General features: G+C 40.8%; 1 protein-coding gene and 1 long non-coding RNA gene across 2 annotated transcripts; one reads left to right on the forward strand and one right to left on the reverse strand.

The window, feature by feature from the left end:
• Positions 1-5,826: 5,826 nt before the first annotated feature.
• Positions 5,827-25,933, reverse strand: LOC137277482 (WAS/WASL-interacting protein family member 1-like). The gene is made up of 4 exons (XM_067809221.1): positions 25,336-25,933; positions 10,777-11,108; positions 8,977-9,703; positions 5,827-8,196 (listed from the first exon to the last, which is right to left on the reverse strand). The coding sequence occupies exons 2-4, from the start codon at positions 11,047-11,049 to the stop codon at positions 8,141-8,143; spliced, it is 1,056 nt and encodes a 351-aa protein (XP_067665322.1). The 5' UTR covers positions 11,050-11,108; positions 25,336-25,933; the 3' UTR covers positions 5,827-8,140.
• Positions 15,731-18,265, forward strand: LOC137279230 (uncharacterized). The gene is made up of 3 exons (XR_010956679.1): positions 15,731-15,828; positions 16,798-16,989; positions 18,168-18,265. It is a non-coding gene; the product is annotated as an uncharacterized lncRNA (long non-coding RNA).
• Positions 25,934-26,408: the final 475 nt, after the last annotated feature.

Below are 26,408 nucleotides of genomic sequence, written 5' to 3' on the forward strand. Positions count from 1 at the left end.
CCCCCATATACGTTGGCCTTTTCTGGTGTTCTCTCGCCGTGATATTTCTGGAATAGTGCTAAAAGCTGCCTTACACCATACTCACAAATGCATATGTGTGGCATATACAAACGTACGTGTCGTAGGAATGTCTTTTTCAAGTAACGAATTTACCATTCTTATTTTTCCATTCTTTTCACAAGTATCCAAAGTTATTTTACCAGCCTGTGACAGTCATGCTGTGTACATTCTGGTTATCATAGTGGTCCTGTGGCAACTAAGCATGTTGCCCAAATGAATGTTGTTCATGCACCTGCTATCAAGATTCACGTTCTTTGCCAGAATGGTGGTTTGCCACTTTGTAATGTCAGTGATTTCGACTGAATATCGTTTCTTTTGTCCGTTAGTTTAATTAAAACACATCCTTTTCGTGACTTTGTGTCTCACGGATCCATTTAATCCAGCCATTTGGGTGTTTGTAAATCATGATGCTCGCATAGAGGTCAGCCCTTGCATGTGATGTCATTGCAGGCTGTAAATATTTTCATATAATGACAGATGTTTTGAATTTGGAAAGTATGTTGGTTTTGTTATGGATTCGTATGCCTGGGCTATTGTCAACTAACCCCCATGCTTTCACGTACATACTTGTGAGAGATCGAGTTTGGTTTAAATTCACTTTGAAGAGTTTTGGGTTACATTAAGGAGTTCGCTCTCATAACAAATGTGTTTAAAAGTTGCTCAATGACCTTGCCATTCTTTAACTATGGAACTGACGAGAAACGAGTATTATCCTGCAGTCAGTTATAGGAACAAATTAAGGCACTTTATGACAGCTTATTTTACGAGCAGGTGTTGCTTTTAGATATAGCTTTTTGGTGTGTATATATCACAGGGAATCGAACCCGGTCCAGGGTCGGAGACGTGGTTGACGGTGTGTAATCTTACACAGATGACTTTAATCGTTGCTCAGTCGTTATATGGACCAGACATCGTCTTACATATGGAATATAATTGAATGCAGCAATAAACACAATATCCAGCTAACACGGCGACCCGTGGACGTCTAAACCAGGGCGTGTTAAAATGACATAAATAAGAGCTGTGACCCTTGTTGTCGGATGATGGAGAAACGCTGCCAGAAAATCTGATCCCGATCCAAGTTTTATTATCCTAATCTGTTATAAATGTCAGCAATACAACTGCTCATCAGTCATCTTGTTTAGCATCTCCAAGACTCACTGTTTTCGGGTTGCCAGAATCACGTCCAGTGAAGACCAGTAAATTAAAACGCTGTCGGAGGGAGGCAATCACAAACTTTCATGGAACACTTCGCATATTTTATGATCGCTTCCAGTTCTATGGTGTTCGTTTCCTGACATCGATGAGTGAGTATGCTTTTACTCCGCTTTTAGCAATATTCCAGCAATATCACAGCTGTGGACACCAGAAATGGGCTTCACATACTGTACCTTTGTGGGGAATCGGACCCGGGTCCTCTGCGTGAGGGGCAAACGCTGTAACCACAAGGCTACCCCACCTCCTCTCCTGACGTCGGAACCTTCCTCACCTGTGTAAACCTCAACTCACCCGGGAAACCGCTGAGCCACATAGAACATTGTTTCACATTCACCCGGAATCGCCATTCTAGCTTGTGGAGGTTGTTAGTAAGTAAGTGTACCTGGTTTGAACAGTATTTCTGTTCATCACCTTAATTTTGGCCGTTGGTCATTTTACGCTTTCTCTCAACTTAGCACATCTACATTCCATACGATCATGGTGGTACCGTTCTGAAGGAAATACACAGGTATCGCATCCTGAACCAGCAAAGGGACGGAACCCATGATCAACATAAGGGATTGCATAAGGGATAGCCTGGTGGCATTGGTGTTCGCAAGTCAAGAGTCTCTGTGTCCATGGTGCTTGCTGGAATGTTTCTATACAAACAGTTAACCCTCGGTCACCCCGTTGGTATATGTAACACCTGTATATTAGATAGGAGTAGAGGGTTAGGAATGCACAGTTGTGTACAGGTGTTCAGATAACGGCCAGTCCGAATGAAGCTCTTGTCAAAGCAGCGCATTTATGTGTCATTTTACGCCGCACACAACAATATTCCACCCATGCGATGGTCTGTAAATAATCGAGTCTCTACCAGATAATCTAGAGATCGACATCATGAGCATCGATCGACGCAAATTGGATGAAATGAGTCTCGCCATCACGTCATTCGTCCCTTATGACAAGCATTTTGTGCTGAAGACCACTTCTCAAACTGGTTTTTACGTTAAATATTGCAAACTTAGCAAACATGGAACGCATGCCGCGCCCACAGCGAACTAAATCAGTCTCCACTTTGCATGTTAACGATTTATCAAATAATGCTTCACAGGCAGACGAGAGGAAGGAACAGTTCAAACAGAAAGAGAAACATTGTTTCTTGAGATTTTTCATTCTTTGGGAACATACCATGGGAGATGAAACGCCCACTATTAGATACTATACTCTTAAACAAAGTAGGGGAAACTGAAGTCTGGTAGAAAGAAAACCCACTGAGGAACGTTACAATGACATTCATCTTGTGTATGCAGCATCATTGCACGGTATCACCACACGCAAACACAATGCTTTGGAAGCACATGCACAACGTGAGAGCCTCCTACACGTGCATGGGGTGTCATTATGAATCTTGACGTTTTTCAGGCAGGTCGATAAGTCACTGTAGACCATTTTTTTCTGATAATTTTCTTGCATCTGATGCATGGTCAGGGTTTTCAGGGTCAAATCACACACTACTGACTGAAAATTGTAAACCTGAAATTTTCATGTCATGCTCCAGTCACCTAACAAGGAGGATAACTGAACGAACAGCTTTGCTTTGAATGAAATCCATGTGGTGATGCTTTCTCAAAACATCCATTATTATTTTATCAACATTGATTCAACCCTATATATAATAATAAGAGTACTTATATGGCGCCTCATCCACATCAGTAAGAGACATGCTCTAAGCGCATAATATACTGAACATCATTATTACCCTCGGATAACCCAAGCTGCCTGTTATGCGCTAGAACGTTATAGTCACATGACTTTATCTCACCGGGTACCCATTTCCTGCTGGGTGGACACAGGCAATTCTTGAACAAACTCACTTGCCTAAGGTGAGACCACATGTTTCACAAGTTTCATATGTGCTTCGTTGTAGGACAGGGCCGACGTCCGAGCTCAACGGTGCTTAACTTCAACTGATTTTGCGACCTGAGCACTAGACACAGGACCACTCGCTACCACAATATATATACGAGGGTTGGCTGAAAAGTTCTCAGTCTGAGTGGTCTTCCCCCACCAGGTAGAGACAGGTGTTTGCCACCAATGAGGACAATCATTTAGTGAATCATAGACACAAGAACTACAAACGTACTAATAGTTTTATCTCAACTACAGCTCTTTAGGTAAACCTACCCTCTGAAATCATCAGAAATGGACAAAACTGAATACAGGGCAGTCATCAAGTACTTGCAACAGAAAGGGATGTCCCCAACACAGATACATGCTGATATGGTCTCCACTCTAGGGGATGATGCTCCTTCATTTTCCACAGTAAAGAAGTGGGCTGCAGAATTTAAGCGTGGCAGACAATGCCTTGATGATGACCCACGCTCAGGAAGGCCTTCAACAGCAACCACTCCAGAAAACATCACGCGAGTGCTTGATATGTTGATGGATGATCGACGATTGACTACTCGACATATTGCTAGTGTAGTGGGCATCTCTCATGAGAGGGTTGAGCATATTATCACCAACGAATTAGGAATGACTAAAGTTTCTGCAAGATGGGTGCCAAAGCTCTTGACAGCAGAACAGAAACGTGTCAGGTTCCAGACGTCCCTGACAATTTGCGTCGTCTTGAAGCAGATCCCGATGATCTTGTGGTACGATTTGTAACCATGGATGAGACCTGAATACATCACTTTCAACCAGAAACAAAACTACAGTCAAAATAGTGGAAGCATCCTGATTCACCAGCTCCGAAGAAAGCCAAGTCTGTTCCTTCAGCTGGAAAGGTGATGGCATCAGTCTTTTGGGATTCCAGGGGTATTCTGCTCATCTTCTGATTATCTTGAAAAAGGTCAAACTATCAACGGCAGATGCTATGCTGATCTACTGAACCAGTTGCGAGAAGCAATCAAAGCCAAACGACGAGGGATGATCGCTAAAGGTGTCCGCTTCCACCAAGACAATGCGCCTGGTAATGAAACCAAATGTTCGTCGGTAAAGGTAAAAATAACAAAAAGGGTCTTGTCAGTGTTAGTTAAATTTCTTTGACTTTGGCACACTACATGCAGCTTTAAGTGATGGACACACGTGTTTGCATAGTGAAGAAAATTGCTTTCTTCTATTTTCTATCCTAGTAGGGCGTATAGATCACATCAAGCAAGGTGCAAAAGTGTTGTCCTACTTCCTGTGCCTGATAGAATAGATAGTGCTCCATACCCCTGTAGTTAGCTGTCACCTTGTAACAATATGTGCAAGATATCACTTCTTCCTGGTGTGTCGTTGTATATCAGTGCATGAGTATCTACAATAGAAATTGTCATCAGTTTGAAAGTCGCACGATAATAAAGTCTACACGATATCCCGTTTTCCTGGCGTCTCGTTGTCTTGTGAATGTAATGTGTACATTGAAACTCACCATCAGTTTGCATTGTTGCAAAGCCACCAACCTTGCTGATCCCTGAGGATTCGATAATCACTCAGCGCATTCTTCCTGATTTATTAGCCCGATCAGGACATTCAAAACGATAACGAGACGTCGCTCTCTGCGCCGTACACATACGTGGGTCACTTGTACATGATGACGGTATACCGCTCCCAACACGTAATGACCTACTAGGTCGGACAAACCAAGTTGGGCGTGGACTGCATGCGCGGTCAAGGCTGACGATGAAGCGGAGCCTGGATTACAACTACATCGACTATTATGAGGTCTGATCTTCATGTGCGAAAATAAGAGCTGGTCTCCACAGACTGCACAGGCCGTCCCTGTCTGTCTTTGTCATCGTAACCTGTACACGTTAGTTATTTGAGCTGTTGTCACCTGTAGTGATGGGTTTGACTCTGGACATCTTTACATTCATCAAACAGCCATCTTCCAACTCTGCCAGAAAGCTGGAATAGCTAAGTAGTCACTGCGTTTGCTTGGTATGTCGAAGACCCTGTCTGTCGTAAATATCTGCAGTGCAACTCCCCGTGACACAAACACAACGGACAAACCTAGTCATAAGCCATAAGTTCTTAATTAGCCTGTCCTTGTTGCTTTTGAATTCACATCACGACCTAGTAATTTTCATCATTATATAGTCACTGATTCTTGTTTAACAGAAAATGTGTGGGGATAAATAATGCACGTCTGTAAATAGGGAAATGGCGCCCACCATGTTGACACAAAGTTGCCTCCCTTGAACGACTAACACATCTTCGGGAAAAATGATTTTGTTCCCTGCGATAAACAAGAAGATAAACAACAGATTCTGCAAAATAATTGAACACGATTTATTTTATTTGTAAACAATGTGACACCAAACTTAACAGTCACTGACATAACGAAACAAGATCTATAGATTTGAGAGTGCCCCAGTGGATATTTCTACGGCTAAACTGCTGCCTCACTCACCCTAAAGCTGGAGCTAGGAACATCAGTAAAAGCTCAGTGATCATAAAGATGAAAAACAATTTCTGGATGAAACTAAAGAAAAGTTAATATAGTATTGATCTACTAAAATAAATATTTTGACAAAACGTCTTGGTTGGTGCTGTAGGAGGTAAATCCCCTCTAGAGGTGAGGTGCTTTTGAAGAGAGAGTGAAAAAAGCACAAAAAAGAAAACATCAGTCTGTCTATTGTTACTTTGGTTATACAGTCGGAGACCCATTATAGTGCCCCCAAATAATAGCCTTGATTCGTTTTTGTTTTCTTTATACACGTGTTTTAATTTGTTCACTGGTCACGAGGGAGCATTGGTTTATGTTCCCTACATAGAGTGTATATCAACCCACGGGCCCTGAGGGACCAGAGAACAAGGTATCTATCTATCTAGGACATGGTTTTGGATCATGAACTGGAGTTAGGCAACAGCCTAAACATTTCTGACACGAAGTACCAAACGAATTCCCACAGTTCGGCATTTCCAGCAGGCAACATAGAAAATGATACATGGACATTTGGATTTGCTCAGCCAAGCAGTCTACGATATTTATGTGCGAGATGAGATAATAGTGATGATCACACGGGCAAGCGTACTTGTGAAACAGTAATGAAACCACTGTGACGATTTTAGTAACCGAATAATGGTATAGGATGCGCCATTATTGCTGCTGTCGACATTTGATGCCTATGGCTATACCAAAAACAAGTTCTGGAGTTTTGATGACTCATTCAATTTGATGAGGAATTAAATATCAAGAGAACCACTGATAGCGTTACCTTGCCGGAAACACCTTTTCACAACAAACAAGCAAACAGTTATAAATAATAAATTATGAATAAAGTGCAATATAGAAATATGCAAAAATATTGCTTTTAAAATAAACTTAACTAACAATGAATAACAAGAAATCTCCATAGTTTCAAATAGAACCTAGTGCGACTAGTAGTCCATCATTCGTCATCATCTCCTGCCATGACATGCTAAGCATAAGTATTATTGAAAGGCAGCACATGCATTTATAACTAATCACAAGTGGGTGCAGCTTAATTATTTGGAGTACGTACTGTTGAACGGTGACATAGTATTTATAAGCACTGGTTACTTATTCACGTTCGTAGCCCGAAGAATTCTCAACCTTGGTCGTAGCCAATGTGTTAAGAATGGTTTAAAGAAGTTCGTAGCGCTACGAACGTACGATTCGGGAATAGCTAGCATGGTCCTTAAGCGTTCGGACGTATCCTCTTAATTCACTCATGAGATGCCCCAACTGACAGCTGATTTAATCAACTAAGTTGAAGTTTTCTGTACAAGTTCACAAACAGATCCTAGATTTCCGAAATTCTCTTAAAGCTAAGATGGCCGTAATTTAATGTTATGGATGGCACTTACGACTATCTGAGTGCTAAGAGAACTTTAAAGATCTTCATATTTTCCACCACAGCTAGCTTTGTTATGTCCAGTGTCCGACGTGGTTTGTTATCAACACCATTTGCAAGAAATTCATAAACACATCCTTAATTTCCACGACTAATATCATATTTGTCTTTTCATTATTCAGTTCACACCAAAATTCAGCTTACGTGAATTTGGAGGCATGACTTTATGAATAGTGCGCAAAACGATTTGGTTGTATTGGCAAGAGTTTTGTGTGTAGATAATGAAATACATATCCTGTAACATAACATTTGATATATTCATAAGAAATTCAATTCATTTCCCATTCCCACTCGACACGGACGCTCTGTCAACATACCACAAATGTCCTCAAGCTAGCCTCTAACGCTGATTAGGTGTATGAGTTATGGTGCTTGGAACAACGCTGACAGAATGTCTTGGACAGCAACCAAGGAGGGTGACCGTTGAAATCCAAATTTTATGTACGATTACTCAAAGAACCTGGGGATGAACACGACCAATTTGTGTCATCAGACCCTCACTTGTCGAGACACCCCGACTCTGGAAACATGGTCTGAGATGCTAAATCTTACAGGCTCCTTGTTAAACAGAGCGAGGACATTGCCTGTCCTCTGGTCGTAGGGACATAACCTGTTAGATTCTCTGCCCTTGTCGATGAAGGAATTCACTGTACTTCCGGTAACAGATGCATATGACACCATGGTAAGGTAAGTTATAAATAACGTATCAGTCCATCGACGTGACATAGGGCAAATGTACTACCAGGAGAAACGTTACATTCACTGACACAAAACACAAAGCAATACCAAACACACCCATAGTTGTTATCTACAGCCCTTCTATATATCGAGCCTCACAGATCCCGGAACACGCAGGTATACGTAATCGCACCCGTTGCCATATGAACGGTACGTGAGTCAGTATCCGTGTAGCCTGCTGTGGGCAATGGGAATGCCAACGTGCATAACAACGACTGTATTCAATGCAATATTTCCGCTTCTTGGTTGTTTGCAAATGATGTTTAGCTATTCAGCTGTCATGTCTGCCGTCCTTTTGGCGGGGGAAGTGGCCGCCGCCCATTCTGTACGCTGCCTGTAGTGTATACAGATATACCTGAGACACACATACGAATTTAATCATAACATGATTTGTTATGTAAGCATATTTTTTCCGGCTACCTCATTGGTCCAGAAGCGATCACGTGACCGTCGACAGAAGACCATATTGACTCCAACCCAGATCCGACCAAAACTGATACTGACTTGAGCTACTGTGACGTCAAGTTATGACGCCATGTTACATGTCACGGTATTGTTGACATAACCTTATCGGTTTATAGTGAAATATAGGTTCTTGACTATGTGGACTTTTTTATCTTTTAGAAGCGGTTTTAGGTAACTACATAATAAAACAATTGTTTTTTAAAGCAATAGCAACCTTGGACTTCGTCCTCGGACAATATTGCTTTTCGCGGGTGCATAAAAAACAGGTATTGACTTCATCACCAGTGTATAATTGTATAATATTTTATCAAGGGTTGGGATTTCAAAAAAGGTGTTCCGACAGATGATGGCAAACCATAGTCATAAGTTATATAAACTCTGGACAGACCGGATGTGTTGACCAATGAATAACTTAGACAAACTCTAATGTGATTGTTTGTGACTTTCTCCTTTATATGGACGCATCTGATTCTTTTCGTTCCGAAAGCTGTAATTATGTTTTGATGTTCATAATGTTGGGCTAGTAATGTAATGGACAAGCATTTCTTTAAGGATCCAATTTACGCTCGCGAAACTGGGAATTAGTAAGAAAGGTCCGAGCTGTGACGTTGTGTCAGTAAGAAGCCCAAAGCTTTTTATATATACATACCAGGTTTTGTTTTCAAAACAGGCATATTTTCCCTTGGAGGAAGAGCGGGAGCTTTATCTTTGCCTCTTGGTGCCGGAATTGGAGGACGGTTTTCAACGTTCTTTTGGATGACTGCAGATGGTTGGGAAGGGAAAGACCGCCTGGGTGGCACTGGAGGCAAAGGTGGACTAAAAGACGCAGCAATGTCAAAGGATCCATCCATGATGTCCAGATCGCCGATCCCGTTTGGAATATTATTGTGGGTGTCAGACAGAAGAAAGTATGGAGGAGCAGAAGGTATTGCTCGAGAGTCATCGCTGAGACGTTGCGGAGGAGGGGGTGGCATCGGAGGCCGTGATCGCATTCGTGCAAGGTTAGTTGAGTCGGGGGATGGTAAAGATGTTAGCACTACCCCCGTTTGATTCGACACTGATGTCGTGCCATCTGTGCTCTGAGAACGATTTGGAATAGTGGGCAGAGGCCGAGGAGCACGAGGTAATGGGGGAGGGGACCTTGAACTGGTTTCAGAACGTGGGGGCAAAGGTGCTGGCGGCCTGTTACTCAAAGGACTATTTCTCCTCGCAGTCCTTTTAAACGTTCCCCACAGGTCGTCAATAATGTGTGGCTCAAACGGGCCGTCCGATTCATCATGGGATTTCTGAATCAACGAACTGACGAATGCATAATCCTTCTTATGGTCATCAGCCCTGGACTTCCTAGTCTGTTCTTCTTGTCTGTTTGCTTCCTTCTGTAGACAAATAAATTTAAAATGTCAAAATCGTTGTTGTGCTTTTAGTGACATATGAGAATTACCTGAAAATATGGGAGTGCGATGAAAAACAAGCAGGCTCCATAAAACCTTCCTCCAAATCTCCTCCGGGCTCAGGGTATATAAACAAACATCGAGGGCCCCGAGGGACCAGTGAACAACGTATTTATCTTACCGAACACATCAATGTTAACTTTTAACTGTTTGAAGCATGGGTATCGGATCGTACATTTCGACCAACCTGCAGCTGTGTGAATGAAACGATTGAAATCTTGCATTTTGGTAATTTTCCGCCAGGTACTGTATTAATATAGTCGCCGCGGTGTAATGCCTATGCTTAATATTCATAGGGACTACATTTGAACGTTTTGTCAAAATTTAGTTATTGGAATGCGAGGAAGATCTTTACGTAGATTTATAGTAATCTCCCTTCCATCGATGTGCATTCGCAAAACATCGGTAATTTTTGTGCATCATGAGTGATTCAACGTTATTCCAGATAAAGATGTACTACCACGAAGTACCGAATCAGTTGCCAATGTCAGCGGGGTACATTGAAATGTAAATCGCTTGTAAGTGGGGTACACTGAAATAATAGAAAAGCCATTAGCCAGTCAGAAAACGACATTCATGTGCGAGGTGAGATAAATGTTTGTGACCGCTGCCATCACTAGTAGATAGTGATTCGTAAACACTGGTTTGCTTATAACATAGAGTTGACCTGCTTTTGGTGGACGTGAGCATAGAAGTTCTGATATGAACACAGCATATCATCTGTTTCAGATTTGGTTTACATGTGATATATACTTTTAAGTTGTAACTTAACTTGTTGGGAATAAATGATTGACTGAACGATCGGCGCTTTAGACATTACTTTAGTTACGGTGTCCTCGTAGTCTGGGAGGAAATCCCGAAGTATGCCAGGTCTTAGACGTTTAACATTTTGGTAAAACTTAAAGTATGGTGCTGAGAAACATAGAAGTATAGCTTTGAGGACCTTTATTCGAACCCAGTTACCACTTTTAATCATCATTAGTATTAAAATCACTCACCTCTGCAGCAAGTTTTACAACAGCCTGCCTGTAGATATCAACAATGCTGGCTAGTTTGAAGTTGCGTTTGAGTGACTCAATCCCACCTCGTCCGAGATCACTGTTCTTGCGACAATCTGGACATTTGAGACGCCTGTTCCCTCCGCTCTGAAGTAAAGCCTTGAGACAGTTCTTGCAGAAGGTGTGCATGCATGAGAGCTGTAGGGGATCCGTGTACAGCTCTAGACATACACTACATGATAGTTCCCTCTCCAAGGTATCTTCGTCAAACATCTTGAAGGCCACAACGATTGAAAGAAGACGACGCTTACATTGCTGTCGAAATATTCAACCTGAAACATATTTATGAACGGTTAAATCAAATGAGGCACATGTAATACATGTGGTCTCACCTTTCGCAAGTGAGTTTGTTCAAAATGCCACTATAAACCACGCAGAAAATGGGAACCCATTTAAATAAGTCACATGCAACCAAAAATCAAGCATAATTCAAACACAATTATCACTTATTTATGACATATAATATACATAGCTGCCAGTAAAAAAAACCCAAAATAAACAAAATTATAAGCGTACAATCGAGATTCAAAATTGCAGTATTTTGTACTTGGCCTTACTTCCCTCCAAAACGAAGCCGTCGGGAGACCGAACCCAGTCATAGTGAGTTGGTGTGCACTCAAGGGTAACGCTGAGGACCCATAGTGTGTTCAGAAAGATTATCTGTTTGATGGACATTTTAGAAGTATGGCGAGTCACAAGAAGGTAAGATTCTTTATGGATAACAACTTCTCTTAGTACGCTTGATGCTTCGTTTCAGTATGGATTCATATACCACCTGTCAAACAAAATCATATGCACTAGAAGAAATTGTTATCCATAAAGATATTGGGTTTTGTAAGTGCATGTTCTCTGAATTTGCGTTCGATCCAATCAGAAATCATCTCAGTATAGATAGTGAACTACTGCCTTGCTGGAAACTGTCATTCGTCCAAGTACAAATTATAAAGCAGGACTTGAAACTGACAAGAGTTTGCACCAGTTTCCGTCAGATCCAGTCTTCCGAGAAATATGGTTGTAGTTTGTTTGCAACCCACAGACATAAAGACATGTCATGTGTACAAGTATCACACCTGCCTAATTACATAATGTGGCAGAGGATTCGGGTGCACGAGTCATAAATGAATTTATTTTGTTTATGGCATTTTGCCTGATAGGTGTTAAGTTCAAATTGCATGTGATCAATGATTGAAGCTGTGTATTGCATATTGTCTTTAGCAGACAGACAGACATATAGGTGTCAGTAAACCAGACATTGACTTTTTCTCTGTGACAGAGGCTGCTTACCACAATCAACAAAATTTTGAAACTACTTTCCCCCCAGCGTTGGGGAAATTTATTGAATCGTTTGAACTCCGATTTCGCGGACTGTTTTCATCGCGTTTTTTTGCACGTTTTTTTTATACGTTGAATTGGCATTTTTGATGATTTGTTTCGGTAAGTGAATACCGAAAGGTATCAGAAGTTGTGTTTTACGTTGCATGTGACCTTTAACCTTCTATCAGACAGCTTGGGGTTTCCCTGTTAATAATGAGATTGCGCGCTTTGAGCAGGATATCTAGCCTGGAAAGGTGTGTTATAAATATTCTTCTTCTTATTACCAGTGGATGGGTGAGTGAGTTAATATTTAACGTTACATCGGCAATATATCATCCATATCGTGACGAGAACATTTAATATTTAGATGGAATATATGCTTATAGTAAAAATCTGTCAATGAAGGACAGTGAAACAACTATAATATCACAATGTGAATTACAAATAGCATGGAAAGTTAAACCTAATATCACTACTTATACAATACAATATGAAAACGAGCTACAGATCGCCAACAACAGAAGGTAGTCTACGATTACCATACTAGGAACCATGGGGACTTACAGGACCTTTGCTACCTGCATGGACCACAGTTGGATTTGCACCATGCCTTCAGCCGCTGGCGATTGTAGGAAAAGTTAACCAAAATTAAAACAAGAATACTACGTTTAAAAATCCTGGTACGTTTACACAGACTGGAAAGTTTTGGGACTTATGTACCCTTTCAGGAGGACAATTATTTTACAATACTTCAACCACCTTTGAAGGTACAGCCACTAGCAATTCTAGGTACTTTTGTAAACTACCAATCATTAAAATACATCTATCTACAGAACATATTACTCAAAATTCAACAATGAAATCAATTCCCTTTAAAAACCAATAATTTACTGTGTTAAACAGATCCTTAACTGTTTTTACAGTAAAATACTTATCCCTTATGGTGGAGAATTCAACACAGTCAAGTAGGATGTGCTTGAAAGTGACTCTGTCATCACAAGGGATACAAAACGGAGGATCCTCACCTTTTAATAGGTATGCATGAGTATATCTTGTATGGCCAGTAGGACATCGTCGTAAAAATAACCTCTTCAAATCTGGACTGACAGCCCAGGTAGGTGTAACCAATATAGGTTTATTATTATCATTATTATCATTACATTGAATATAAAGCTGCTTGGAAGTCCATTCTTCTTCTTATTCCGCGGGATTCAGCTCACTCCGGTAGGAAGGACCCTGAAGTGTACACGGTCCTAACAAAGATCCAAACTTATGATCACAGTATCTAGTGTGCCTAAGAAACGCAACTCTGCACAGCGTTAGCCATCCGTGAATCCTAAACCCATGCAAACCAGTGGCTGATCTCATGAGCACGGATCATCCTCATGTAGTTCATGGAGACTGATCAACCGAACCTCTGTAGTTGGCACTTCCGGTATACATGAGATGTGTTAACCTAATGGAATCATTAATATTATATTATTGAGTAAATTGTTTCTCACCATTGCATGCATGCCGTAAGAAGCGACTATCTAGTTTGGGAGTAGTTGTGTTATGGGAGTCCATTTATGTGGTTTGAAGCTCAGTCGTCTGTCATTCGAACTGTGATTAGGCTATCTGGCTCTGAACCGTTTGCTTGTGGATCGCCGTAATATTGGAGAAATATTCAGTGCTTCTCTTTCTCTCTTGACTCTCTCTCGCTCTTCCTCCCTCTCTCTCTCTCGCTCTCTGTCTCTCCATCAGATACTCTTTCCTCTAGTTCACAAACCTTTATATCCCTCTCCTTCTCTTCACCACATGAGTGATGGGTTTGGGTGCCCGTGCACTTTACGACACGAAGGTTATGGTGCCTTGAACAACAAAACTGTGCTAGCGTGTGTGCAGGATGTAAAGTTTTGTTGTGACCTGCCACCAGGAAGTGGGTCATGCCACGTACAGTGAAAGTTGACCTGCATTGCCACTCACGTCATCAGGATTCAAATGAAATATTATTCACATCTGAGACTGCTGGTTCAGTACAAGTACACGCTGTGCAATCATATCAGCACAACTTTTATCCATTTATCCAAAACTGACATAGTGTTCTCCGGTTGACTTCAACAGATCCAGTTTGAGTTTCTAGATCTAGACAAAAATCCATACTATCTGAAAATGTAAGTCATATTGTCAGTGAACTGTACTGGACTGGACTCAATGATTTGTTAACAGCCATGTTCAATTGTTGTTCTCTTTTCACCAAATACCGTCTTAAATGTGGCTGTGAATTAAAAGTATACAGCTGAGGAAAAAACAGCGTAATTTAATTAACATTCTGCACAAGGAAATACTCGTCAGTCAGCGATACAACTCTTACTAAAATAATTAACTGAGAAAGATTAGACGAAAAATGCGTTGTAATTACTCTTAGGAACATCGATGTACTCGGTAATTGTTCATATAATCTAAATATTATTATACATTTCCAAAACGCAGACATTGCACTCACAAATCAAACGCATAATACTTTCAGCATAGAAAAGTGATTGAGTATCTGCATACTGTTGTTACAGAATTTTGATCACAACGGTCACTCACCGAATTAATCACGTAACCAGCACGTACAGGGGGATTGGCCGTAATAATAGTCCAAGCACAATATCCACGTACTAATAGGAGTGGTCAGTGTCTATAAGTTGCGTCGTTGTGAACTTTCCTCTTATTTCGAGTTAAAACCTCCTTGTAAGGCGGAAATACGTGAGATAGGGGCTCCAGTTAACATACACGTCATCGAGAGATCGACGGTTCTATATTCGGACTCATGATTCGGTCAGAGTACTTCTATAGAAATAGAAGTACCACATATTGAAGACGAAAGGGGAGGGGCCAAATCATTTGTTGGATACACTGGCTTCAAACACTGAATAAGGCAGATATCGCCACTGGTTCTTGGTGCCGAAGTTTACCATGAGAGCTGTGTCCGCTGTAAGCCGAGGATCTAGTGTTAAATGTTCAAAGTCTTCTCTAAAGTGGTAGAGGTCTATCACCTCATTGATATAATACTGTTCTACAAGACAAACTGAAACCTTCCGATATGACTGATATATTACCGAAAGCGACGCTGATACTAACTCATTCTACAGACTCGTGGTGATCATAACGATCCTGCTGACCGGTCCTTTCGATCTGCATTCCCAAATCGGAACCAATGCCTTGTTGGGTGGAATCTTGCACTCCTTTTAGTAACAGCCAAACAATGATACAGAATTCTTTACATTATATTGTCAGAGAGGCGTTATAGCCCGGCGATAACATCGTTTGTCTAGGTAATGAACCCCAGAGATCATGATTGTGTCCGGACTCTCTGCCAATGGCAAGGTATTATTGTGCAGCGACAGGACAACAACGAACGATGTACGAGGGGATATCAATAAGTTTTGAGCCTTGCATAGAAAAACACAAAATATTGGTATGAACCACATATATTTTTCAACATAGTCCCCTCTTGTGTCAAGACACTTGTTCCATCTTTACTGCCAGCCGCTGATGCCATCTCTGTAGCAGGCGCCATTTTGGTCCTCAAACCAAGCCTCAGTAGGTTCCACTACACTATATCAGTATCACATGCTGCCCGAGCGAGGACCGTATGGAAACAACTCAAACGGACAGAGGCCTGTGACAGCTGTGATTGGATGAAATAGTGTAAGATGTGTATGTGTTTTAAAAGCACATCCACCCTGTTATTAAAATTGACCACAATTTTAAGTATTTAGTGCTGTCATTTTTATCACCATGGGTTATGCCTATGTGTGTACATATATTTGGAAGTAGGTGACATTCGGTGCGGAGCTGGGGGTTGATGTGTTCCGCTTCCTGTGCTTGGCAAATGTGCCGGACAAGTTGGCCACAACTTGTGTTTTATTGTAGCTTAGAGGCCAGACTGTGCCCATGTGTACATGGAATGGCTGTTGATAGCCTGGATATTTTTTTAAAAAATATAAGGTTACTATAGAAGTCTATGGGAAAACATTTGGTGTTGTGTAACCTGTAGGGTTCGAGCACATTTCAGTAAGTCATACTTTACATGCCTTCCTGTGTTTATTTCACCATGGAAACAAGTCAGTATTAATGTGGAGGCAAATTTAAAGGTGATGGGAGTAAAGATAGGGTTGTTTTGAGTGGAATAGATTGTTCTAGTGTTGTGAATATGAACGTTGCTTCGTTTTGAGGCCCAACAGTGGTAATAGACCCCTATGGTGAGTTCTACCCTTGATTAATGGTTACCTGCTTCTGAATTTGTTGGAACTGATGAATTTGACAACAAAGTAAGCCGAAATAAACACTATTATAACAATGTGAGTGTCTGAGGTAATCCCCTGAGGGTCAAATTAAAGTTAAATGATGATAAAATCATGAAATATGATCATTGGACAGCTGAACATGTCACAAACCCTTGTTTTAAATGTAAACACTGAAACATATGGTCAATTCTTTCTGTCTGACCCCTTTTGCATGTGAATCAACTTAATTTTCTTTCCTTTTTTTAAAAAAAAATCCCCCTTTTTAACACATATGACTTTCAAAATTATTTTTGGTTTTATCTACAACTGTCTCATTGCTGTTTTGGATTTTATGATTTGACATTTAATGTAATAGCAACATTATTTTCAGCTTGCAGAATGCCTGTTGATGAATGGGGAGGTGTGTATGCACACATACAGCAGAAACAGAAGCCTTCACATCCAATGTGGTATTTCGACAAGCCGGTCTGAAGTCTGTTGTTGACTGCGTCTAATCAAGCACACGCCCTTTTCTTCGATATGCCTTACCACCTTGTATCAGTTGCAGTACTTGGATATATAGGTACATACAGTACATTTAAGTACCCCAGTCCAGTTAAAACACCACAATGTCTGACTGGTAACTTCCACCACTCGGTCAGCATCATCCATTAGAGGTTTCTGACCATGCTCTCTTAATGCCTCACTGTGCAGTATTTCTTTTTGCCAGACATGAATTAACTGCTGTACAGGAACCCAAGAAGTTGATTAGATGTAAATAATAACAACTGACCCTTGTAGAATGGGTCTGACCACAAATTTTATTGACATGAGAGTGTGTGATGTCTTTAAATTATCTCCCTTGTTTACCCATAGACAATATGTGTTCTTGTCACCCAGTAACCCATAAATTATTGCAGAGAAACACTGTTTTTAGCTGATACTGTCAAATACTGTTAACTCTGAATAGAAATATTCAGTTTTGGGCAGGTTAACCAATCAATTTCCAAAATTATGAGGATATTTTCACTTTGTACCCTGCAAACTGGCTTATACATGAAACTGTCAAGTCTAACAACCTCAAAACAATACACAGTAAATAGTTTTGATTTCCTGGAAGTTTTTTAAAGTCTTAGCTTGAAGAATCAATAGATTCAAGCATAAGTTCCTATCATGCTGTGGTCTAAAAGTGACTTCATCCGTTTAAGGGGTCATTTGCCTTGATCGACGAACAGGCGGCAGGGTACTCTGATCAGTGTTCCAGACAGCTAGGCATTATGCATCTCCTCACTTAATACTTTCTGACAAACTTCATCAACCAGCCTTACATATGTCAAGATGCTAAAGCTGCTTAGTGTGAAATCTCTCCAATTTCTGGCCTGTATTCCATGATTTTGGTCTTTCAAAATATATTCTGGGTTGATATGATCTAGGCAGCCCCAGTCATGTATGGAATCAACCCATGACCCCCTTCTTTTGTGAAATAGGAGTAAACACCCATGGTATATACATGATTTGAAAACTTTCTCTATGAAAGCAGAAATGCATTTTTGCAAAGCTTTGATGAAGTAGACATGATGTAACTCTTACACCTCTATCTGTGCAGCAAATCTCTTTATTCTTTTGCCATAAAAGATATGTTGGACAGAAAAAAATATTGAGGTTTCATGCAGTTTTATTTTTTTTCTGAGAAGTTACATGTATATACAGTACATAAATCACAGATTGGCCTAGTGCAGATGCAGACCATTTTTTCTACAGGTTCCACTACACTATATCAGTATCACATGCTGCCCGAGCGAGGACCGTATGGAAACAACTCAAACGGACAGAGGCCTGTGACAGCTGTGATTGGATGAAATAGTGTAAGATGTGTATGTGTTTTAAAAGCACATCCACCCTGTTATTAAAATTGACCACAATTTTAAGTATTTAGTGCTGTCATTTTTATCACCATGGGTTATGCCTATGTGTGTACATATATTTGGAAGTAGGTGACATTCGGTGCGGAGCTGGGGGTTGATGTGTTCCGCTTCCTGTGCTTGGCAAATGTGCCGGACAAGTTGGCCACAACTTGTGTTTTATTGTAGCTTAGAGGCCAGACTGTGCCCATGTGTACATGGAATGGCTGTTGATAGCCTGGATATTTTTTTAAAAAATATAAGGTTACTATAGAAGTCTATGGGAAAACATTTGGTGTTGTGTAACCAGTAGCAGCAATAAGCCCATTATCATCCCGAAATCTACGACCACGCAAGTGTTTCTTGAGATCTGGGAACAGATGGTAATCACTTGGCGCCAGGTCTGGAGAGTAGGGGGGATGCGGCAAGATTTCGTACCCGCATTCCTGGACAGCAGCGGCTGCAACGCGAGAGGTGTATAATGGAGCAATGTCTTGATGTAGAAGAATACCACGTCTGATCTTGCCCCGGCGCTTCTCCTTGATTGACTGTCTCACTTGCCTCAACATGTTAGCGTGATATTCCCCATTCATTGTTCTTCCTTTTGGTAAGTAATCTATGTGGATGACGCATTTGCTATCCCAGAAGACAGTCGCCATAACCTTCTCCACTGATCTGGAGGCTTGGAACTTTTTGGTCCTGGGAAAAGTGACATGCTTCCATTCCATGGATTCTTGTTTGCTCTCAGGATCATAGTGGTGGATCCAGGTTTCATCACAGGTTACTACCCTAAAGTGAAAATCTTCTGGATTCTTGTTGTATCTGGTTAACATGGAGTTGCTTATGGTGACCCTTGTTTGCTTCATTTCATCTGTAAGCATTCTTGGCACCCATCTTGCGCACACCTTAGACATGACGAGATGTTCATAAAGAATTGTCTCGATGGATCCGTGTGAAATGCCTGTGTTCTCCTCTAACTCGTGGAGTGTGATTCGACGATTTTCCAGCACATGTCTATGCACTCTGTCAATGTTTTCCTGACTAGTGCTTGTTGTTGGGCGACCTGGACTGGGGTCATCTTCAAGACTCTCTCTACCTTGCTTAAATTCATTGACTCATCGTTGATGGTAGCAAATGAAGGGGAAGACTTCCCATAAACTGCTGAAAGCCTTTCTTCAATGTTCTTCATCGAGTTTCCTTCAAGAACTAAAAACTTAATTACTGCTCTATACTCAAGGTTCAATGTCGTATCATAGGCTGTGACACCTGGGTATGAAAAATGCTCAAGGCTCAAAACTTATTGACATCCACTCGTAATTTTATTGAAATAAAAATGTGCTTCCAGTAGATAACATGCTAATCTTTGGGTACGATTTGAGTCTTGACATATTTTTTATTGATCCATTTATTCAATTTTCACGACTATTTTGTCTTTAACGTCCGATGTAATCGAGAAAGAGTTTTTGAGTTACATCTGCATCTACTGTTATATGCCACGTAAATGGGTTACTTTGCACATGAACGACAGAGATAATAGGGTGACCGACCTCAAAACAACTGTTTAATCTGTATGACATACATGCCCCTGGTAGATGAGTGTAAAACAAAGTGTCAAAGTTCTCTGTGAAGGCGAATACATGTTGAAGATGACAGACTGACAATAACAGCAGAACAATATACTCACATATATATTTCCGGATAAACTTACCTTTGTTAGTATATGACCTATTTGTAAACGAAATAACCTCATTTGATATACATTGTGAAATACATTGTATTTTTATATCTAATAGATCTCGCAAAGCTATTTATTCTTGAGCTACATGTATTTGTACCCTCATACATGAAAGCATAATCCATAAACGTCTTGAACTATTACTATATGTTCTCCAGGGACATTCTGACGTGTGTGGACTTCTCAGTTCAGAAACTGATGCGCCTGATGTCGGTACGTAATGCGAATTCCATAGACACCTAACCTTAAATAACAAAAAGATGTTGGTAGATGTTGCTGGACATGTCTTCGGGAAGCAAGGAAGTCATAACGGATACAGTGGACATACCCATGCTTCAAACAGTTCAAAATGTAAATTGAGGTGTTATGTGTAACTTATGTTCCTTGAAAACCAACGTGGCCAGTGAACAACTTATATTACATTACACCCTAATCTAACATTGAACTTCCACAAGGACTGAAGAAGAGGAAAGACTGAGGAAGTGGCTTTAATACTTTTTAACAAATACATTTGGAAAAATATCGGAACATTGCACATATTTGATATCTTGCATATGAAAAAGGCTAGTGTTCTTCACGCACGTTTCAATCAGAGAGATGAATGACAGTGTCAGTTGTTGGAAGTGTGAATCATAAATGCAGGCCTGGACGGATATTGCCGTCTTCTGTCGCCAACATATATATCACATCAGTAGGAAACATCCGAGTGTTTGTAAACTTGAATTTGACGTTTGACTTTCCAAAGATGACAGTTTATTGGGCTACACTGCTATTTATCTCGACGTTTAGGGAGTCGTTCCTTCATGTCGCTTGAGATTAAAATGGGGCATGGTGGGTGAACTGTCGAAGGCGCCAGGCTAGTAATCCAGCGAGGTTGAGGTGTCGGGATGGAAGCCACCTGTGACAGGGTGCAAAAAGCTTGGAGTCAACTTTGTTTGTAGACTCTTTCAGCGTTGTCACAACACGGAGTGTACAGTACACAACTCTGTGCACGTAACCACACAAATCCGTTGGAATATGCCCAGATGGTGACCACAGGAATACGTGTAAACACCTAGTACAGAAACGTGCAGTAAACGTGGACAAAATGCTGTGCCTATATGCCCCAGTCAACCTAGCTGTAAAAATGTACATCGTAAGGATTGGAAAGCCACAATAACTCGTCTTGTTACTGCAAGGGTTGAATGTTCCCCAGGGAGTTGATAATATAGTGTGACATTGACATCGAATGATCGAGGGGAAATACCTAGCGCCTTGAGCATGCACTAGTGCATGGATATATGCGCTGTGTGTATATTTCCTACAATAAAAAAAACATCACTGATTATAATGTATGTAGTGTCCGTCGGTGACCACTTGAGAGAAGGAACTGAATGTGAGATTCCAAAACGTAGAGAACGTCGACTTTAAGATAACCAACAAAGGTACAGACTAAACTGTGGTAGGTTTCGAGAATACAACACGTTGTTTCCGACAGGAGCGAAAGTACTGTAAAATGGTGAAAAGCAGGAAACGATATGTTGGTACCTGAATACATGACGAAACGTGCATTACGAATAATTGCATTATGGAAAGTCATCACAGAGTACAACGAGTCAGGAATAACAACAGAAACGGGTGCACTTTGGAGCAAAAGGAAACATGGCCAACCTTACTTCGTATTCAAGGGCCTGTTGTATAGAAGCGAGTCAGACTTAGCGTAGGAGGCGAGGTGTGTCCTCACGGTCCCTGAAACCAGGGAGGCTGTAACAGGTTTTGGGGACTATCCTTGCTGAAACTCAGATTAAATCTGTCCTGAGTATGGCTATAGCTAACCGACATGTTACAACACGCCATATCTCGATATGTACCCAGGAATGCGACACCAGGTGAATCTATCTAGTGCTACCTTGATGGATGATGTGCACATCCTGCTGTTGCATGTGCAGGTTACACCACCTCAGCTCTCATGACTTAGCCTCCTTTAAACTATCTCTTAACTCAAGTCACAACTTGTGGCAGGGCTCCAGATAACAAACACCGAGGGCTCCTGCAAATGATAATGCCCTAAAAAATAGCGTTACCGTTATTATAGCTAACATGAATACTATTAGGATTTTTAATAAAATAGGAATAAAAACAATGGCGTCGGTATAGAACCATTTACTGCCTACAACAAACGACGGAGGTCACTAACACACTTTTTACAATTATAGACACGTCATAGAACAACACAGATGACGTCACTATTGAGCGTGACATTCGACCTTGACCTTTGCCCATATTACCAACCGCCATTGTTTTCAGTGCTCATCAACGTTAGACTTCCAGTCGCTGTTTTCATTGCTGTATGTTGTAATTTATGGTATTGTTGTTATGGATGGCACAGGAAAGACAGTGCATAATGGCACAGGTACATGTGACGAATGTGAGCCAGATACATCGTCAATAATGAAGTTCAAAGGAGCCGTAGGTGATTGAACTTCAACAGCTGAGCTACTTATGACGTCACCTAACTTGATAATGCTTGATAATGGTTCGTCGTCAAGCATTTTGTGGGCATTATCAGGTTACGGTGGTCCGCTCATTTCTGATAACGTGAGGGTCTTTTAATGAAAATTCGATCCATTTTAGCTATAACAGGGTTTATCTACCCACATCAGAGATGAACTGTTGGTAACACACTTTGTAGAGCTCTGAATACAGACTACACAGACTACACCTGCTATTGCAGTGCTTACAACATAGAGTTTTCATGTACACTAAACAGACCAATCGCATAACAAGAAATATTAGCAAGCATTTTGTCGAATAACAAGACGCCTGGATCATTCGGGCTCTTCACGGAGTTCCTCAAAGCTACACATGTGATTTTCACACCACTTTTATTTCTTCGTTGTAGTCATATTCTCGATACAGGACACTTCCCAAAGAGCCGGGTCATGATTATCACATGCCCTTTACACAAATCGGGAAATAAACATGACACAAATAATTACTCATTGACACTCTTAGCAAGATCTCAGTTCTTTAGAAATGGCTACACGTTTGGTATGATGATAATAACGTATTAAATCAAACTCAAGCAGGTTTAAAGCTGGTTACTCTACTGTAGATCACATGCTCCCTGTTAAAGCTGGTTACTCTACTGTAGATCACATGTTCCCTGTTAAAGCTGGTTACTCTACTGTAGATCACATGCTCCCTGTTAAAGTTGGTTACTCTACTGTAGATCACATGCTCCCTGTTAAAGTTGGTTACTCTACTGTAGATCACATGCTCCCTGTTAAAGCTGGTTACTCTACTGTAGATCACATGTTCCCTGTTAAAGTTGGTTACTCTACTGTAGATCACATGTTCCCTGTTAAAGTTGGTTACTCTACTGTAGATCACATCCTCCCTGTTAAAGCTGGTTACTCTACTGTAGATCACATGCTCCCTGTTAAAGCTGGTTACTCTACTGTAGATCACATGTTCCCTGTTAAAGTTGGTAACTCTACTGTAGATCACATGCTCCCTGTTGTAACTGCTTCCTTTTATTGGTATTTAGGATTAATTTTCACACCCAACAGTATCTGTAGTTAAGCCCAGACATGTCTTGCATCCCAGGCCTGTATGTTTAAATGGGTTCAGAGAAGAAATGCTAAGATAATTTGTACTGACTTACGTGACTGTGTTCATTCAGTGACTGTGCCTATTTTTTGTTATGCCACTGAAAATGGGGAACATGCCATTCCAAACTTATAAAGGCTGTGCAAATAAAATTATGGAAAAATACTTAAGGATAGAAATAAAACAATAAATGGTATGATTCTTGGCGAGTGTGGCACTGCAGCATTTATGCATGTCAAGAGTGATTAAATTCTGGTGTAGACCTATACATATGCCACAAAATAGACCCCCACATGAGATCATTAAATAGCTTAGGCTGTAATACCTGTCTAACAGACACACGGAGGTTCAAAATAGATTGGTTATGCTTGACTAAGTCAGGCAATTGGAAATGCGAAGTACTTTGTGTACGTAAAGCTAAGCGATAACTTAAAAATAATTGGTATTCCTCAAACTGTAAATCTCTTAAACGTATATTTCATAAGGAATTTAAAACTTTATAACATGCTGAAAGATATTTGTTATCATATTCTAGTGCATATAAGAATTGCCATATAAAGGTTGCCATTTTAATATTGCTGTTGAATGTGGTTGGTATAATGAAATCCAGTAAAACGAAAGACTATGCCACTTTTGTATAAGCAGAGGTCAGCGTTATAGAGAAAATGAATACCATGTACTATTTATCTGTAGTGTCTTAGAGCTGGACACCTAACAAAGTTCACTAAAGAACCATATATTTAATATTCATTTGTAAATCCATTGCACAAAAATGATGATGTTATATACAATGTTGGCTGATACTTATATTATGTGCAGACACTGAGAGACTCATCTAGGATATAGATCAGTAAAGTCTAATTGTGCACTTTTATGAAATACATCGTCATCTGTCTGCATTGAATTGCTATTTGCTGATATTGAAGGTTACCTCGCCATTTGTCGGTTTCATATGACGGAAATACCTGCAGTATCCGTGTACGATATAAAACTTAAGGAGTGTGTGTGTCGCGATCAGTCTGAAATGATTCATATTACCCCACACTGTATCATTGTCTGAAATCCTTTACTTTTACATCCATATGCACTATATAGGGTACCCACGCGATATGCTTGAATAACATTCCATGTCGTGGTAAGTATGATGCATTTCCCATTGTGCTCATGTAACTACCTTTTTAAATAACCTCCGTCTGATTCATGACTTGAGGCTGCATGGTGTATCCATTTCAAAACGCTCCGTGTAAATAGTCTTTAACGTATGAATTTCAATGAAATGGGCGTTACTTTCTATCCTTGACAAAAGTGCCGGGTTGTTTCATGAATAAAAGAGTTGTAAATGCACTTTATACAGATATATTTCCTTGTAATGAAATGCATATATAACAAAGGGACATAATCCTTGTAATGAAATGCATTTGTAACAAAGATACATAATTAAACATACACATTTATTTAACTGTTAAGACATGACCGACATATCGCAATACCCGTTTATGTTGTGTACATATTTACTCATGTCGCATGTAATGGCGAGTTTCATTGTGTATACATTCATGTAGTGTATATGATAACCTAAATAGACGTGCGGGTCACAGTGAACCAACAGTCACAGCTGGAGATTAGACTTATGCTGCTACAGCAAGCACTTTGTGCGAAAAGTAGCCATAAGTTAAGAATTATTAAGAATTAAGACTGTTACCTTGTCAGTACAGCAGGGATGAAGTCTTCCTGTGTGAGTAAATATCCCTGATCGGCTTGTATGGCTGACAGTTTACTTCCTGGTTCGAACACACTAATCGCCACCGCCACACAACGTTGAAGTTGATATCAGATAGTTATCTAAGAAGTAGACTGCCAGTTGAAAATAGACGTGTCAGTCGTTGTGAAGTCACTTGCTGTTATCGTGAGCACAATGTTTATCCTTTTCCTTGCTCTGCTGCAACGGAAATCGTTAAACTGAAACACGGTTTGCGGAAGGCGACTTATCTCCGAAGTTTGGGTTGAGGTTTTGATTGCAGGCAGGACAATTGGTGTCCCATATGAAGGACTAGATCTTTTGTGACCTCGACCTCGTGTGCAGATTATGCTGTGTGAGTCCGAACTCCTGTGGACTCTGTGTTGTATGGCACTGCCCGAGAGTACTGGGTCTACGTTGTGTGAAGTTGTAGGCTCCTGCAGAGGTTACATTGTGTGGCTCCGTCCTATCCGTTAGAAACCGTTCCCTCCTGTTGACGTTATATTGTGTGAAGCCGTCCCCTCCTGTAGACATTATGTTGTGTGAAGCCGTTCCCTCCTCTAGAGGTTATGTTGTGTGAAGCCGTTCCCTCCTCTAGAGGTTATGTTGTGTGAAGCCGTTCCCTCCTGTAGAAGTTATGTTGTGTGAAGCCGTCCCCTCCTGTAGAGGTTATGTTGTGTGAAGCCGTCCCCTCCTGTAGAGGTTATGTGAAGCCGTCCCCTCCTGTAGAGGTTATGTTGTGTGAAGCCGTTCCCTCCTCTAGAGGTTATGTTGTGTGAAGCCGTCCCCTCCTGTAGAAGTTATGTTGTGTGAAGCCGTTCCCTCCTCTAGAGGTTATGTTGTGTGAAGCTGTTCCCTCCTGTAGAGGTTATGTTGTGTTAAGCCGTCCCCTCCTGTAGAAGTTATGTTGTGTGAAGCCGTCCCCTCCTGTAGAGGTTATGTGAAGCCGTCCCCTCCTGTAGAGGTTATGTTGCTGAACCCTTCCTTCGCGACAGGTTGTTATAATATAGTGATGATGACATTTTTGTGTCTTGCTC

This window comes from Haliotis asinina, chromosome 3 (assembly GCF_037392515.1).
Source record: "Haliotis asinina isolate JCU_RB_2024 chromosome 3, JCU_Hal_asi_v2, whole genome shotgun sequence".
Taxonomy (NCBI): Eukaryota; Metazoa; Mollusca; class Gastropoda; order Lepetellida; family Haliotidae; genus Haliotis; species Haliotis asinina.